The sequence below is a fragment of the Oncorhynchus nerka genome, linkage group LG20 (genome assembly GCF_034236695.1).
Source record: "Oncorhynchus nerka isolate Pitt River linkage group LG20, Oner_Uvic_2.0, whole genome shotgun sequence".
Taxonomy (NCBI): Eukaryota; Metazoa; Chordata; class Actinopteri; order Salmoniformes; family Salmonidae; genus Oncorhynchus; species Oncorhynchus nerka.
This window is the reverse complement of record NC_088415.1, coordinates 61,662,464-61,674,216: the sequence shown is the minus strand read 5'-3', so window position 1 is coordinate 61,674,216 and position 11,753 is coordinate 61,662,464. Positions and strand designations below refer to the sequence as shown.

General features: G+C 44.8%; 1 protein-coding gene and 1 long non-coding RNA gene across 3 annotated transcripts; one reads left to right on the top strand and one right to left on the bottom strand.

Moving 5' to 3' along the window:
* Positions 1-3,248: 3,248 nt before the first annotated feature.
* Positions 3,249-11,578, bottom strand: LOC115102906 (transmembrane protein 69-like). Of its 2 annotated transcripts, XM_065005666.1 has the most exons (4): positions 11,476-11,578; positions 11,165-11,213; positions 10,254-10,995; positions 3,249-7,759 (listed from the first exon to the last, which is right to left on the bottom strand). In XM_065005666.1, exons 2-3 carry the CDS (start codon positions 11,204-11,206, stop codon positions 10,258-10,260), a joined length of 780 nt encoding a protein of 259 aa, XP_064861738.1. In that variant the 5' UTR covers positions 11,207-11,213; positions 11,476-11,578; the 3' UTR covers positions 3,249-7,759; positions 10,254-10,257. The 2 variants fall into 2 exon arrangements, with proteins under 2 accessions (XP_064861738.1, XP_029479195.1); XM_029623335.2 differs by lacking the exon at positions 3,249-7,759 and having other exon boundaries at positions 9,825-10,995; positions 11,476-11,577.
* Positions 7,749-9,675, top strand: LOC115101564 (uncharacterized). The gene is made up of 2 exons (XR_010460210.1): positions 7,749-8,541; positions 8,785-9,675. It is a non-coding gene; the product is annotated as an uncharacterized LOC115101564 (long non-coding RNA).
* Positions 11,579-11,753: the final 175 nt, after the last annotated feature.

The window sequence follows — 11,753 nt, the reverse complement described above, 5'->3', positions numbered from 1 at the left end:
GTTCGCTTCCTGAAGTCTATGCACACGTCTTTGGTATTGTTGGTATTGAAGACCAAGTGTGTCACACCACTCTACAAAGTAGTTGAGGACTAGGCCATGGTGCTCCTCGTTATCATGCAGCAGGCCGATCAAGGCAATGTCTTCAATGAACATCACTCTACAAAGTAGTTGAGGACTAGGCCATGGTGCTACTCGTTATCATGCAGCAGGCCGATCAAGGCAATGTCTTCAATGAACATGGCGAGGTGTCTGTCAGGATGGGAATTTACAACTGTTGGTGTACAGGAGTGGGGACAAAACACATCCCTATGGGGAGACTGTGTTGGTGGTGCGTTTGTCTGACACGTGGGGACCACCTTGACCCGCTGTGAAAACCAGCCCCCTATCTAAGGAGAAGTCCCTTATGAGTCTCTGTGCCTGAATGTAAGGCTGAATTGTATTGAAGGCAGAAAAAAGGTCAACGAACAGAACCTTGACATGGAATTTGGCGCCCTCTAGATGACCTCTAGATGTCGATAGACTATCAATGTGAAAGGGGTTGAGAAACTGCTGGGTGGCGCTGAGGATCTGACTTTTTATAATCGTCAAGGCGAAAGCGGGATTAGATGCTATTATTAAAAAATATATATAAGTTATTTTGTCTTTTCGACATACTTTTTTATTTGGTTTTAGTCATTGAAGTTGACAGTAAAAGTGTTTTTCCATCCCAAAAGGTATTGATTTTTTTTTATATACAGAAAATATAATCCCGCGGCCCACATGGACCCCTGCCAAGACCCACAAGTGGGTCCCGACCCACAGTTTGGGAACCACTGATTTAGCAGACGCTCTTATCCAGAGCCTCTTACAGTTCAAATTCACTCTTCGTACTGTAGTCTACAAATATCATAAACAAGCTTACAGGCTACAGGCTTACTGTCCCGATTCTGCACTAATTGACGTATCTGATTAGCCAATTGTTCCACACAGATAACGTTCATGATATGAATAGCTTAAGCACCAAGCACTTTTATTAACTTAAGTCTATCTACTTATCTATCTACTTATCTCAAGATCTACTTATCCTCCCCAACAGATCCACAGACAACACAATCGCCATTGCAGAGCACACTGCCCTATCCCACCTGGACAAGAGGAATACGTATCGGAGAATGTTGTTCATCGACTACAGCTCAGCTTTCAACACCATAGTGCCTCCAAGCTCATAACTAATTTCAGGGCCCTGGGTCTGAACCCCTCCCTGTGCAACTGGGTCGTAGACGTCTTGACCGCCGAACCCAGGTTGTGAAGGTAGGTGTAACCGATGTGAAATGGCTAGCTAGTTAGCGGTGGTGCGTGCTAATAGCGTTTCAATCGGTGACGTTACTCGCTCTGAGACCTTGAAGTAGTTGTTCCCAAGGGCCTACCGGGTGGCGCAGTGGTTAAGGGTGCTGTACTGCTGTGCCACCAGAGACTCTGGGTTCGTGCCCAGGCTCTGTCGTAACCGGCCGCGACCGGGAGGTCCGTGGGGCGACGCACAATTGGCCTAGCGTCGTTCGGGTTAGGGAGGGTTTGGCCGGTAGGGAAATCCTTGTCTCATCGCGCACCGGCGACTCCTGTGGCGGGTCAGGTGCAGTGCGCGCTAACCAAGGTTGCCAGGTGCACGGTGTTTCCTCTGACACATTGGTGCGGCTGGCTTCCGGGTTGGATGGCGCTGTGTTAAGAAGCAGTGCGGCTTAGTTGGGTTGTGTATTGGAGGATGCATGACCTTCGTCTCTCCCGAACCCGTACGGGAGTTGTAGCGATGAGACAAGATAGTAGCTACTAAACAATTGGATACCATGAAATTGGGGAGAAAAAGGGGTAAAATTAAAAGAAAATAAATACATTTTAAATAAATAAATAAAAGTAGTTGTTCCCTTTGCTCTGCAAGGGCCGTGGCTTTTGTGGCGCGATGGGTAACGGTGCTTCGAGGGTGGCTGTTGTTGATGGGGTCCCTTGTTCGAGCCCAGGTCGGGCGATGCGAGGGACGGAAGCAATACTGTTGCATTGATGCTGTTGACCCCGGATCATTGGTTGCTGTGGAAAAGGAGGCAGTCAAAAGGGGGGTGAGTGTAAACGATGTGAAATGGCTAGCTAGTTGCGTGCTAAAAGCGTTTCAATCGGTGACATTACTCGCTCTGAGACCTTGAAGTAGTTGTTCCCCTTGCTCTCTGCAAGGGCCACGGCTTTGGTGGCGCGATGGGTAACGATGCTTTGAGGGTGGCTGTTGTTGATGTGTGCAGAGGGTCCCTGGTTCGAGCCCAGGTTGGGGTGAGGAGAGGGATGGAAGCAATACTGTTACATAGGAAATAACACCTCCACCACGCTGATCCTCAACACGGGGATCAGCCCCTCCTGTACTCCCTGTCCCCATAACTGTGTGGCTACACACGTCTCTAACTCAATCATCAAGTTTGCTGACGACACAACACTAACAACGATGAGACAGGGAGGAGGTGAGGGCCCTGGCGGAGTGGTGCCAGGAAAATAACCTTTCCCTCAACGTCAACAAAATGAAAGAGCTGATCATGGACAGCAGAGATGGGGCCACAGTAGAGAGAGTCAAAAGCTTGAAGTTCCTCTGCGTGCATATCACTGAGGACCTGAAATGGTCCCTCCACACTGACACCGCAGTGAAGAAGCAGCAACAGTGCCTCTTCAACCTCAGGAGGCTCAAGAAACTCTGCTTGGCCCTTAAGACCTTCATGGACTTCTACAAATGCACCAGAGAGCATTCTGTCGGGCTGTATCACCGCCTGGTACGGAAACGGCACCACCCGCAACCGCAGTGGTCTCCAGTGGTGCAGTCAGCCCAACACATCACCAGGGGCACACTGACTGCCCTCCAGGACATCCACATGTCACAGGAAGGCCAGCCACGCAATCTACGGCCTGTTCACCCTCTATCTCTTACATTTCGTAGGTATTTTCTTTGAACTGCATTGTTGGTTAAGGGCTTGTAAGTAAGCATTTCACTGTTGTATTCGGCGCATGTGACAAATGCACATTTATTTCGATTTGATCAAAGCTGGGACTGACAGACTGAAAAACAGCTTCTATCTCCAGGCCATCAGACCGTTGAACAGTCAACACTAGCTGGCCTCCATCGGGTACCCTGCCTTGCACCTTAGACACTGTCATTAGCCAGCTACCACCCGGTAAACTACGCTGCACCTTAGAGACTGCTGCCCCATGTACATAGAGTCACTGAACACTGCTCACATTAATAATGTTCACATAATGTTTATTGTAGTTAGAAAAAGATACAATTAGCATTCCTGCAACATTATTTTGTTGATTTTATTTGATCTGAGAAATTAAACTAATTGATCACTCACTATATACAATGCATTCAGAAAGTACAGTGCATTCAGAAAGTATTCAGACCCCTTGACATTTTCCACATATTGTTACAACCTTATTCTAAAATGTATTAAATTGTTTTTCCCCCCTTTATCAATCTACACACAATACCCCACAATGACAAAGCAAAAACAGGGTTTTAGAATTTATTGCAAATGTATTCAAATTAAAACCTGAAATATCACATTTACATAAGTATTCAGACCCTTTACTCAGTACTTTGTTGAAGCACCTTTGGCAGTGATTACAGCTTCAGGTCTTCTTGGGTATGACACTACAAGCTTGGAACACCTGTATTTGGGCAGTTTCTCTCATTCTTCTCTGAAGATCCTCTCAAGCTCTGTCAGGTTGGATGGGGAGCGTTGCTGCACAGCTATTTTCAGATCTCTCCAGAGATATCCGATCAAGGTTCAAGTCTGGGCTCTGACTGGGTCACTCAAGGACATTCAGAGACGTGTCACGAAGCCACTCCTACGTTGTCTTGGCTGTGAGCTTAGGGTCATTGTCCTGTTGGAAGGTGTACCTTCGCCCCAGTCTGAGGTCCTGAGCGCTCTGGAGCAGGTTTTCATCAAGAATCTCTCTGCACTTTGCGCCATTCATCTTTCCCTCGATCCGGACTAGTCTCCCGGTCCCTGCCACTGAAAAACCATCCCCACAGCATGATGCTGCTGATGGGGGTCACCTTGGGGTCATGATAGGGGCTGCACCAAATTATTAATGTATTATAATAATTGATTATGCTTATATTGTATTAATAGAAGGGGAAGAGGTATAAGACCCTCCCCCTATACTACATGCATAGGGTCATGGACCACAGATTAGCAATATATGCATTATAAGGTTTAATACTGTTCCACAGTTCTTCTCTAGTCTCTGCCTCTTGTAGAAACTGTCATGTATTGTCATGTTATGTCTTGTCCCTGTGCTTTCTCTTCTCTTCGTTTCCCCCTGCTGGTCGTATTAGGTTACTTTCTCTCTCTCTATCTCTCTCTCTCTCTCTATCGTTCCGTTCCTGCTCCCAGCTGTTCCTCATTCTCCTAACGACCTTGTTTACTCTCTCACACCTGTCCCCTCTTTTGCCCTCTGATTAAGTCTCTATTTCTCTCTCTGTTTCTGCTTCTGTCCTTGTCGGATTCTTGTTTGCTTTGCCCTTGTCCCGTCCTGTCGTAATCTGCCTCTTCATCAGATGCTGCGTGTGAGCAGGTGTCTCTGTCCTCTACGGCCCGCGCCTACCCGGAGGGACCAGCAGTCTGTTGCCGCTAGCCCTGCTATTCTCCTCTACTACTAGAAGGGGGACTCTCCTGTAAAGATTGAGGATTTATGTTTTCCCTGTTTGGACATTAAAAGACTCTGTTTCTGTTAAATCGCTTTTGGGTCCTCACTCACCTGCATAACAGAAACGGTCTGAGCAGATGTGTGAGCCATTGCAGTCAAAATAGGAGGTCTGTTGGAAAGCGTCTTAAGGCTTAAAGAGATACATAGACACAGACCCCTGCAGGGGAGTAAATAGATAAGAGACAAGTCAGACATACCACTTTAAGCCACACATGAATGGAAAATTACTGCTGAGCCCTTAGAAAACACTGGACTATTGTTTTCTCCTGCAAGTTTGTATAACTGTATATGCAGGGGCTTGGTCTCATGGGTAGAAGGTGTTGACATAGGCAGCTACACCACTAGGGGTCAATTGCAAGTATATTAAAGCAATTTATTTGGCAGAACTTACTCTGAAACATTTGTGCTGTGTTTCCGTTGTCAACTTCTGTCTGCAATTGCATTAATAAAGGTTTGATTGATTTACTTAAAGAAGATATTGTCTGACTGCTGATTTCACCAATAAGCCAATGACTGACAATGAACAAGGAACCTACCCCAACACCATGCTTCACTGTAGGGAAGGTGGCAGGTTTCTTCCAGACGCTTGGTATCCAGGCCAAAGAGTTTATTCTTGGTTTCATCAGACTGGAGAATCTTGTTTCTCACGGTCTGAGTAATTTAGGTGCCTTTTGGCAAACTCCAAGCAGGATGTCATGTGCCTTTTACTGAGGAGTGGCTTCTGTCTGGCCACTCTACCATAAAGGACTGATCGGTGAAGTGCTGCAGAGATGGTTGTCCTTCTGGAAAGTTCTCCCATCTCCACAGAGGAACTCTGGAGCTCTGTCATAGTGACCATCAGATTATTGGTCACCATCGGGTTTGGCCGGGCGGCCAGCTCTAGGAAGAGTCTTGGTGGTCCCAAACTTCTTCCATTTAAGAATGATGGAGGCCACTGTGTTCTTGGGGACCTTCAATGCTGCAGAAATGTTTTGGTACCCATCCCCAGATCTGAGCCTCGACACAATCCTGTCTCGGAGCTCTAGGGATAATTCCTTTGACCTCATGGTTTGGTTTTTGCTCTGACATGCGTTGTCAACTGTGGGACCTTACATAGACAGGTGTGTGCTTTTCCAAATCCTGTCTAATCAATTGAATTTACCACAGGTGGACTCCAATCAAGTTGTAGAAACATTTCAAGGATGATCAATGGAAGCAGGATGCACCTGAGCTCAATTTTGAGTTTCATACCAAAGGGTCTGAATACTTATGTAAATATATATATTTTTATTTTATACATTTGCAAAAATGTCTATAAACCTGTTTTCACTTTGTCATTATGGGGTATCGTGTGTAGATTGATCATTAAATATAATTTAATCAATTTTAGAATCCTTTCTAAATGCACTGTACATACTGTATTCTCGACATAGCTCATCCTATATAACTACTGCTGTACATACCTTTTCTCTACTTATATATTGTCCAACTTGTCTATACACACACCACATATTTATATTCCGGACTCTGACATTTCTTGTTTTGTTATTGCTCGTTCGGATGTTTCTTAATTTCTTGTTTCTTCTTCCTTGGGAGGGTATATTTGTGTATTGGTATTGTACCGTTAGACATTTACTGCACTGCCTGAGATAAAAACACATGCATTTCAATGCACTTGCTTTAACATCTGCTAATCTGTGTAAGTGACAAAATAAACTTTGATTTGAAGTCTGAATTTGGCCCTATGTGCATGAAGAGGCCATGACCTGCCCAGCTCAAATAAAAACACTCATTCTTCGCCCTGCCATTTAACTATCAACAGCACTTTCAGTCTTAGGCAATAACAAACTGAATGCAGATAGGGAGGGATATTGCAAACTAGGCATTTCTTGCTTCTCTTATGACCAAGTGCTACTACATGCAGAATTATCATGTGTTAACTATGGTTGTGACCTGCATGTTGGTAGGCAAGCAGGCAGCAATGCAGGCTTTTGGTTCCAGCATCTTTGGGCCAGGCCCTTATTGCTGCCGATTGTGATGTTTCACTTGCACACTAAAGGCAATGCTGCCGTCTAGTGGTGTTGATGTGATTAGACGTTTGGTATTTGCTTAATTAGGCCTAGTCATTAAACTCAAGACCGTCGATCCAGAAAAGTATGTGGAAGTTGCCTGCAGCAAGTAACTAGCTAGCTAACTAGAGAAATTGATATTATATTATATATTATTATATTATATTATTATTATTATATATTATATACGACTAAGCAAGAAACTGTGCAGGTTGGTGTATTATATTTTCTTTGTGAAGAAAAGGTTCCATTTCAGCATTTTCGATTGTCATGATTTTCCATTCAAATAATAAAATGATCTGACCCCATCTCTCACATACCCGCAGAAATGTAGCGCGCCAGCTAAATTATGTTTGCTTTATAGGAAAGATGTTGTCATGAGCCGATTTACAGTTATAACCAGATCAGATGGTGGTGATGATATAAAGACAAGGGACTTTTTGGTGATTGATACATGCAGTTATATGCATGACTTTAACTTTAAAGGAGATAAGAATCCAAAAACACAGTTGAAGACAAAAGCAACAGGCAGAACAGCAGGAGAACATATTTGGCACTTGAATCATTATGATGGTGTTTGTTATCATATACCAGCATGTTACATATATGTATATGTTTGAGATTGTGTCATCTTTCGTGTTTCTTGTACTCTTCTCCCTAGAGTCCAGTAGTATGTGTGAACAGTCTCTGTGACACCACCCCTGTCTCTGTCCTGGTGACAGAGACCCCTGGGAGCAGGGTCTGCGGTGGCGGTGACATATCTGCAGCTGGTGTGACGACCCAGTCCCCTGAGCAGGCACTGTTTGTGTCGGACCGCATCCTGGCCCAGATGAATAAGATGCGTCTCCGGGCAGACTTCTGTGACGTCAGGCTACTGCTGGGAGGCCGGGTGTTCAGTGTCCATAAGCTGGTCCTGGCTGCCAGCAAGCCGCTACTTTTCTGTTCTGTTCTCTGGATGGATGAGCGAGGCGGACAAGGAGGAGGTCCAGATCCTGGGGGTGGAGGCACAGATGTTTGAGGTCCTGCTGGAGTTCATATACACAGCTTTGCCCTGTCATGAAATGTACCATTTACTGTGTGTGTAGTGTACAGTAGTGCTCATACACAAAACAGTATATAATACAGATGTCTTTGTGTTTCTTTGAACTGAATCCGTCCAGGCACGATTCATGTGACGGTGGAGAACATGCAGGAGCTGATGGTGGCAGCAGACATGCTGAAGCTGAGTGAGGTGGTGTCTATCTGTGGGAGAGTTCCTCAAGAGCCACATGGACCTGTCCAACTGTGCGGGGTTACACCAGTTCCTGGAGCAGATCGCCTGCATGGACATGCTGGAGTTCACTGAGAACTATGTCCATGTACACTTTCTGGAGTTGCTACACAGTATTTTTCTTCCTCCATCTGTCTGTCTTCAGATGATCTCTTTCCCCTTCCATCTCATTCCAATCTGCTGAGTGTGTGTAACAAAAAAAGTGAATAGCCTGTTCCCAACCTGTTATAACACTTGCTCCAACGGACAAAAATCCCAATTGGAACATCTGACCTTTAGGTGTGTGTGTGTGTTGGATGAGTTCTTGGGCCTGTCTGGGGCCTGTCCAAGGACCAGCTGGTGAAGCTGCTGCGGAGCGAGGAGTTGCGGATCGAAGATAAGTACCAGGTATTCATGGCAGCCATGGACTGGGTCTTACAGGACGTGGCCAAGAGGAAGAAACGTGGTGGAGGTGCTGTACCCAGTTCCCCCTGCTCTTCCCACAGAGACTCTTCAAGTACATAGGTGATGAGATGGAATGATACTCCTGATTTGTCAAGCAGGATCTTTCTTATTTTTTACTTATTCATCAAGAAATTCTCATTTATTTCTTGCACCATTAAAATACCCCCCAATCTTCATTGTTGCCCTGCTGATTATTGAAATTATAACTGTGTCCAAGTCTTTCTTTTGGGATTTTTTTTTAAAGAGTCTATGGACAAGATACTGACATCACCATGATGTCTCCTCACTACTGTGTTTCTGCAGGTGGTTGGGTTGGATCAGAGATTGGGAAGACGATGGAGCCACATCAAAGACGAGTTCTCGAGTTCATTGTCAACAGAGCCTTCACCAGCAATGTGTTTTAACTTTTGAACAGCAGTGGCAGAATGCTGCAGGAGAATCGAATTCTGTTATTTCCCATATTGTACTCATATAGCCAATAGAGGGTGCGACTCTTTTTTCATCACCTCACAGAGTATGAACACAGAGCCTTTTTCTAGCTAGAACAGTTTGGTCTTTGCAAAATACAAGGCAAATTACTTTCTGTGGTCTTGCAGGGGAATTGATGGATTTCATAATGTTTGGATTGTTCTGTTATTTTGGATAGTTTATTGCTTTTATGTAACTGAACTAGAAGTTCATTGTACACAGACAAACAGATGACTGGGAGACTGCCAACCGGGAGACTGTTGATTCAAATGAGCTAGCAAGACTGCAGTACCTACTCCGTCAGTTACATGGCAGACCTGTCTGTCTCCATCACTCAGTAATATACTTCCTGCTCCGTTTCAGAGGTGTGCCAGTGTTTCTGGAGGGTAAATAGCTTTCATTGTTTACTGTATTTTCTCTGCTAATTTGTGTGGACTTAAACATTGGTACTTTCAGGAACATTACGTTTTTACATAAGTGTAAAGGATGTTTGTCCGTTATTGAGAATGGGATAGCTGTCTGTCACTGATATCCTATCAATTGTTTCAACCTGTGCACTTTGAGTGTCACATTTAAAATGAACACCAAAACTATTAACTTACATGGGAGTTGTCCATTATCCATGTCGACTGAAGGTAGACTGACAGCTAGTGCGATGGGCTTCATGTGTCTACACGGAGTTGTATTAAAACCTTGTACTGCACTTGATGACAGAAGCAGAAGCTACTACGAGCAAAATTTTACTTGTGGTCCTCATGTCAAACTCTTATGGTTGGAAATGCTAACCTTACAGTAACATTCTGCTGTGCTTACGGCATTTGTTAAACGATCACTAAAAGTTGATGTTTTAAGTTGCAATTACTCTAGTACAACTGTTGCACTCGGTATTTGTTTAATATGGCTCATTGACTGAAATGCAGCCATATAACACCACTGTAAATATCAGTGCCTTTTTAGTCAGTACACAGTAGTCACCATTTTAAAACAATGAGAAATGTCCCCTTGGTTGGAATGAGCTTGTATCACCTTCATTTCAGCAGCGGCACTAGATTACAACGTGAAATTGTATTTCACCACTCACCTGTTGAGGTACAGAAGTGTCTAAGTAGCACATTGATTAAAAGGAAATCCAGTGAAAATGTATTTTACTGGAAAGGTTTGTTGCGTCGCACCATTTCCATAAAAAAAAAAAAAAATTCTCCCTGTTTGCTCCTACTGAACAAATCCCACAATGGTCAGTTCCACTGTTCACAATGAGAGAATTTAGCTTTCAAGTGCTCACTTTAATATCCCTTCGTAATTACCTAGTCAATTCTCTTGTGCCTTGATCTTCTTCTCCGGGCACATCTTCTGCAATGTCAGTGTGGCCACCAGGGAAAAGGTAGCCACCAGAGTGAGTATGGTTCTCATGGCTTTGAACCAGCTGGGGTAACCAGGCAGCAGTGTGAGGTCATAGTGCAGGGCCAGGCCCAGCCCCATGATGACCAAAAGGGCTCCCTCTGTGATGTTGTCTCTGCAGAGCAGAGCCAGCCAGGCCAGCAGGGAGGGCACTACACTGTTGCCAAGGTTCATCCAGTCGGGCTGGGCAGGGCTCCCCTCAGGCAGGGCAAAGCCCCAGCGGGCCCCACCCAGGAAGGACACGATTGAAGCCCCGTAGACCACCTGGGCGTAGGCCACCTCAGGGAGGTAGGACTGGGTCACAGCCATCAGGAGGGGGGCACCTAGGAATGGAAGGAGGCCGGAGAAGCCGAGGTACAAAGCAGGCTTGGGCGCATAGGCCAGGGCTTTCATGCTGAGGCGCTGTTGGTTCTCCTGTCTTCTCCCAGGGGCCGTGGGCACGGGGTGACCCTGGCAGAGCAAAGAGGCAGAGAAGCTTAGGGACCTGAGGCTCAGAAGCCTGGAGGAGGCTAGTCTCGGGAACAGTAGTGACGTTGCCGTGGGAACTTGTGGAGACAACAAGGGGTTGGAACTGGTGTAAAAACATTCCCTCTTCACCATGCAGCTGGACCCACTGAGTAGCCACTGCAGAGATCGCCATGACGGACCCTGAGAATAAAGACAGTTGCAAATGCATTTCTCAGTAGGGTTTTACATGATCTGTGCCTCTATCCTGTACAGATAACCAAGATGTTTTTGGCTATTTGTTCCAGATCAAATGGACAAAAGATAGACCAATATTATGGCGTCACATAACTGATGTAATGTGTATTCTTACCACACAGGGATTGAAGTGCCTTTTCAATGCAAATGAGAACATTTTCAATCTGAAAGGAAAAGAGGCGCATGCACATTTTAGAACATAAGGAATGTAAAGCCAGTTTCACATGTGATTGGCATACATTAATACGCATTTCGTAATGCCATATTTTACAAAAATCAAGTTGGTTTAGTTAGTTAGCTGTTGGTTAGCTTTGACCTCTTCAGCATTAGCTAACGCGTTAGCTACCCACAATAATAGATGTGTTATAACAAAAGCCTTTGCAAATGTAATTTTATAACGTTTAGAAATATATATGATCCGTTTACCCTTGATCTTCACGCGGTACAGTCCACTTAAAAGTTAGCCATAGCAGGGGTGTGTAAGGTCGTTTTCTCGATTCACAGTGTCTGGCGAAAGTTCGATGTCCACAAGGTTTGATTAATAGAGCGTCTGGGAGCTAGTGAGTAGCGTTCAATATCACAAATATGTAGCTAGTATTTTGTTTTTGTTGTACTAGTTAGTGTAAACGGACAATTTCGATGTAACTCTAGTTTGTTTCTAAGCTGCATCGCCGTTTGTATTTGTTTTACTTTTTTCCACGCTC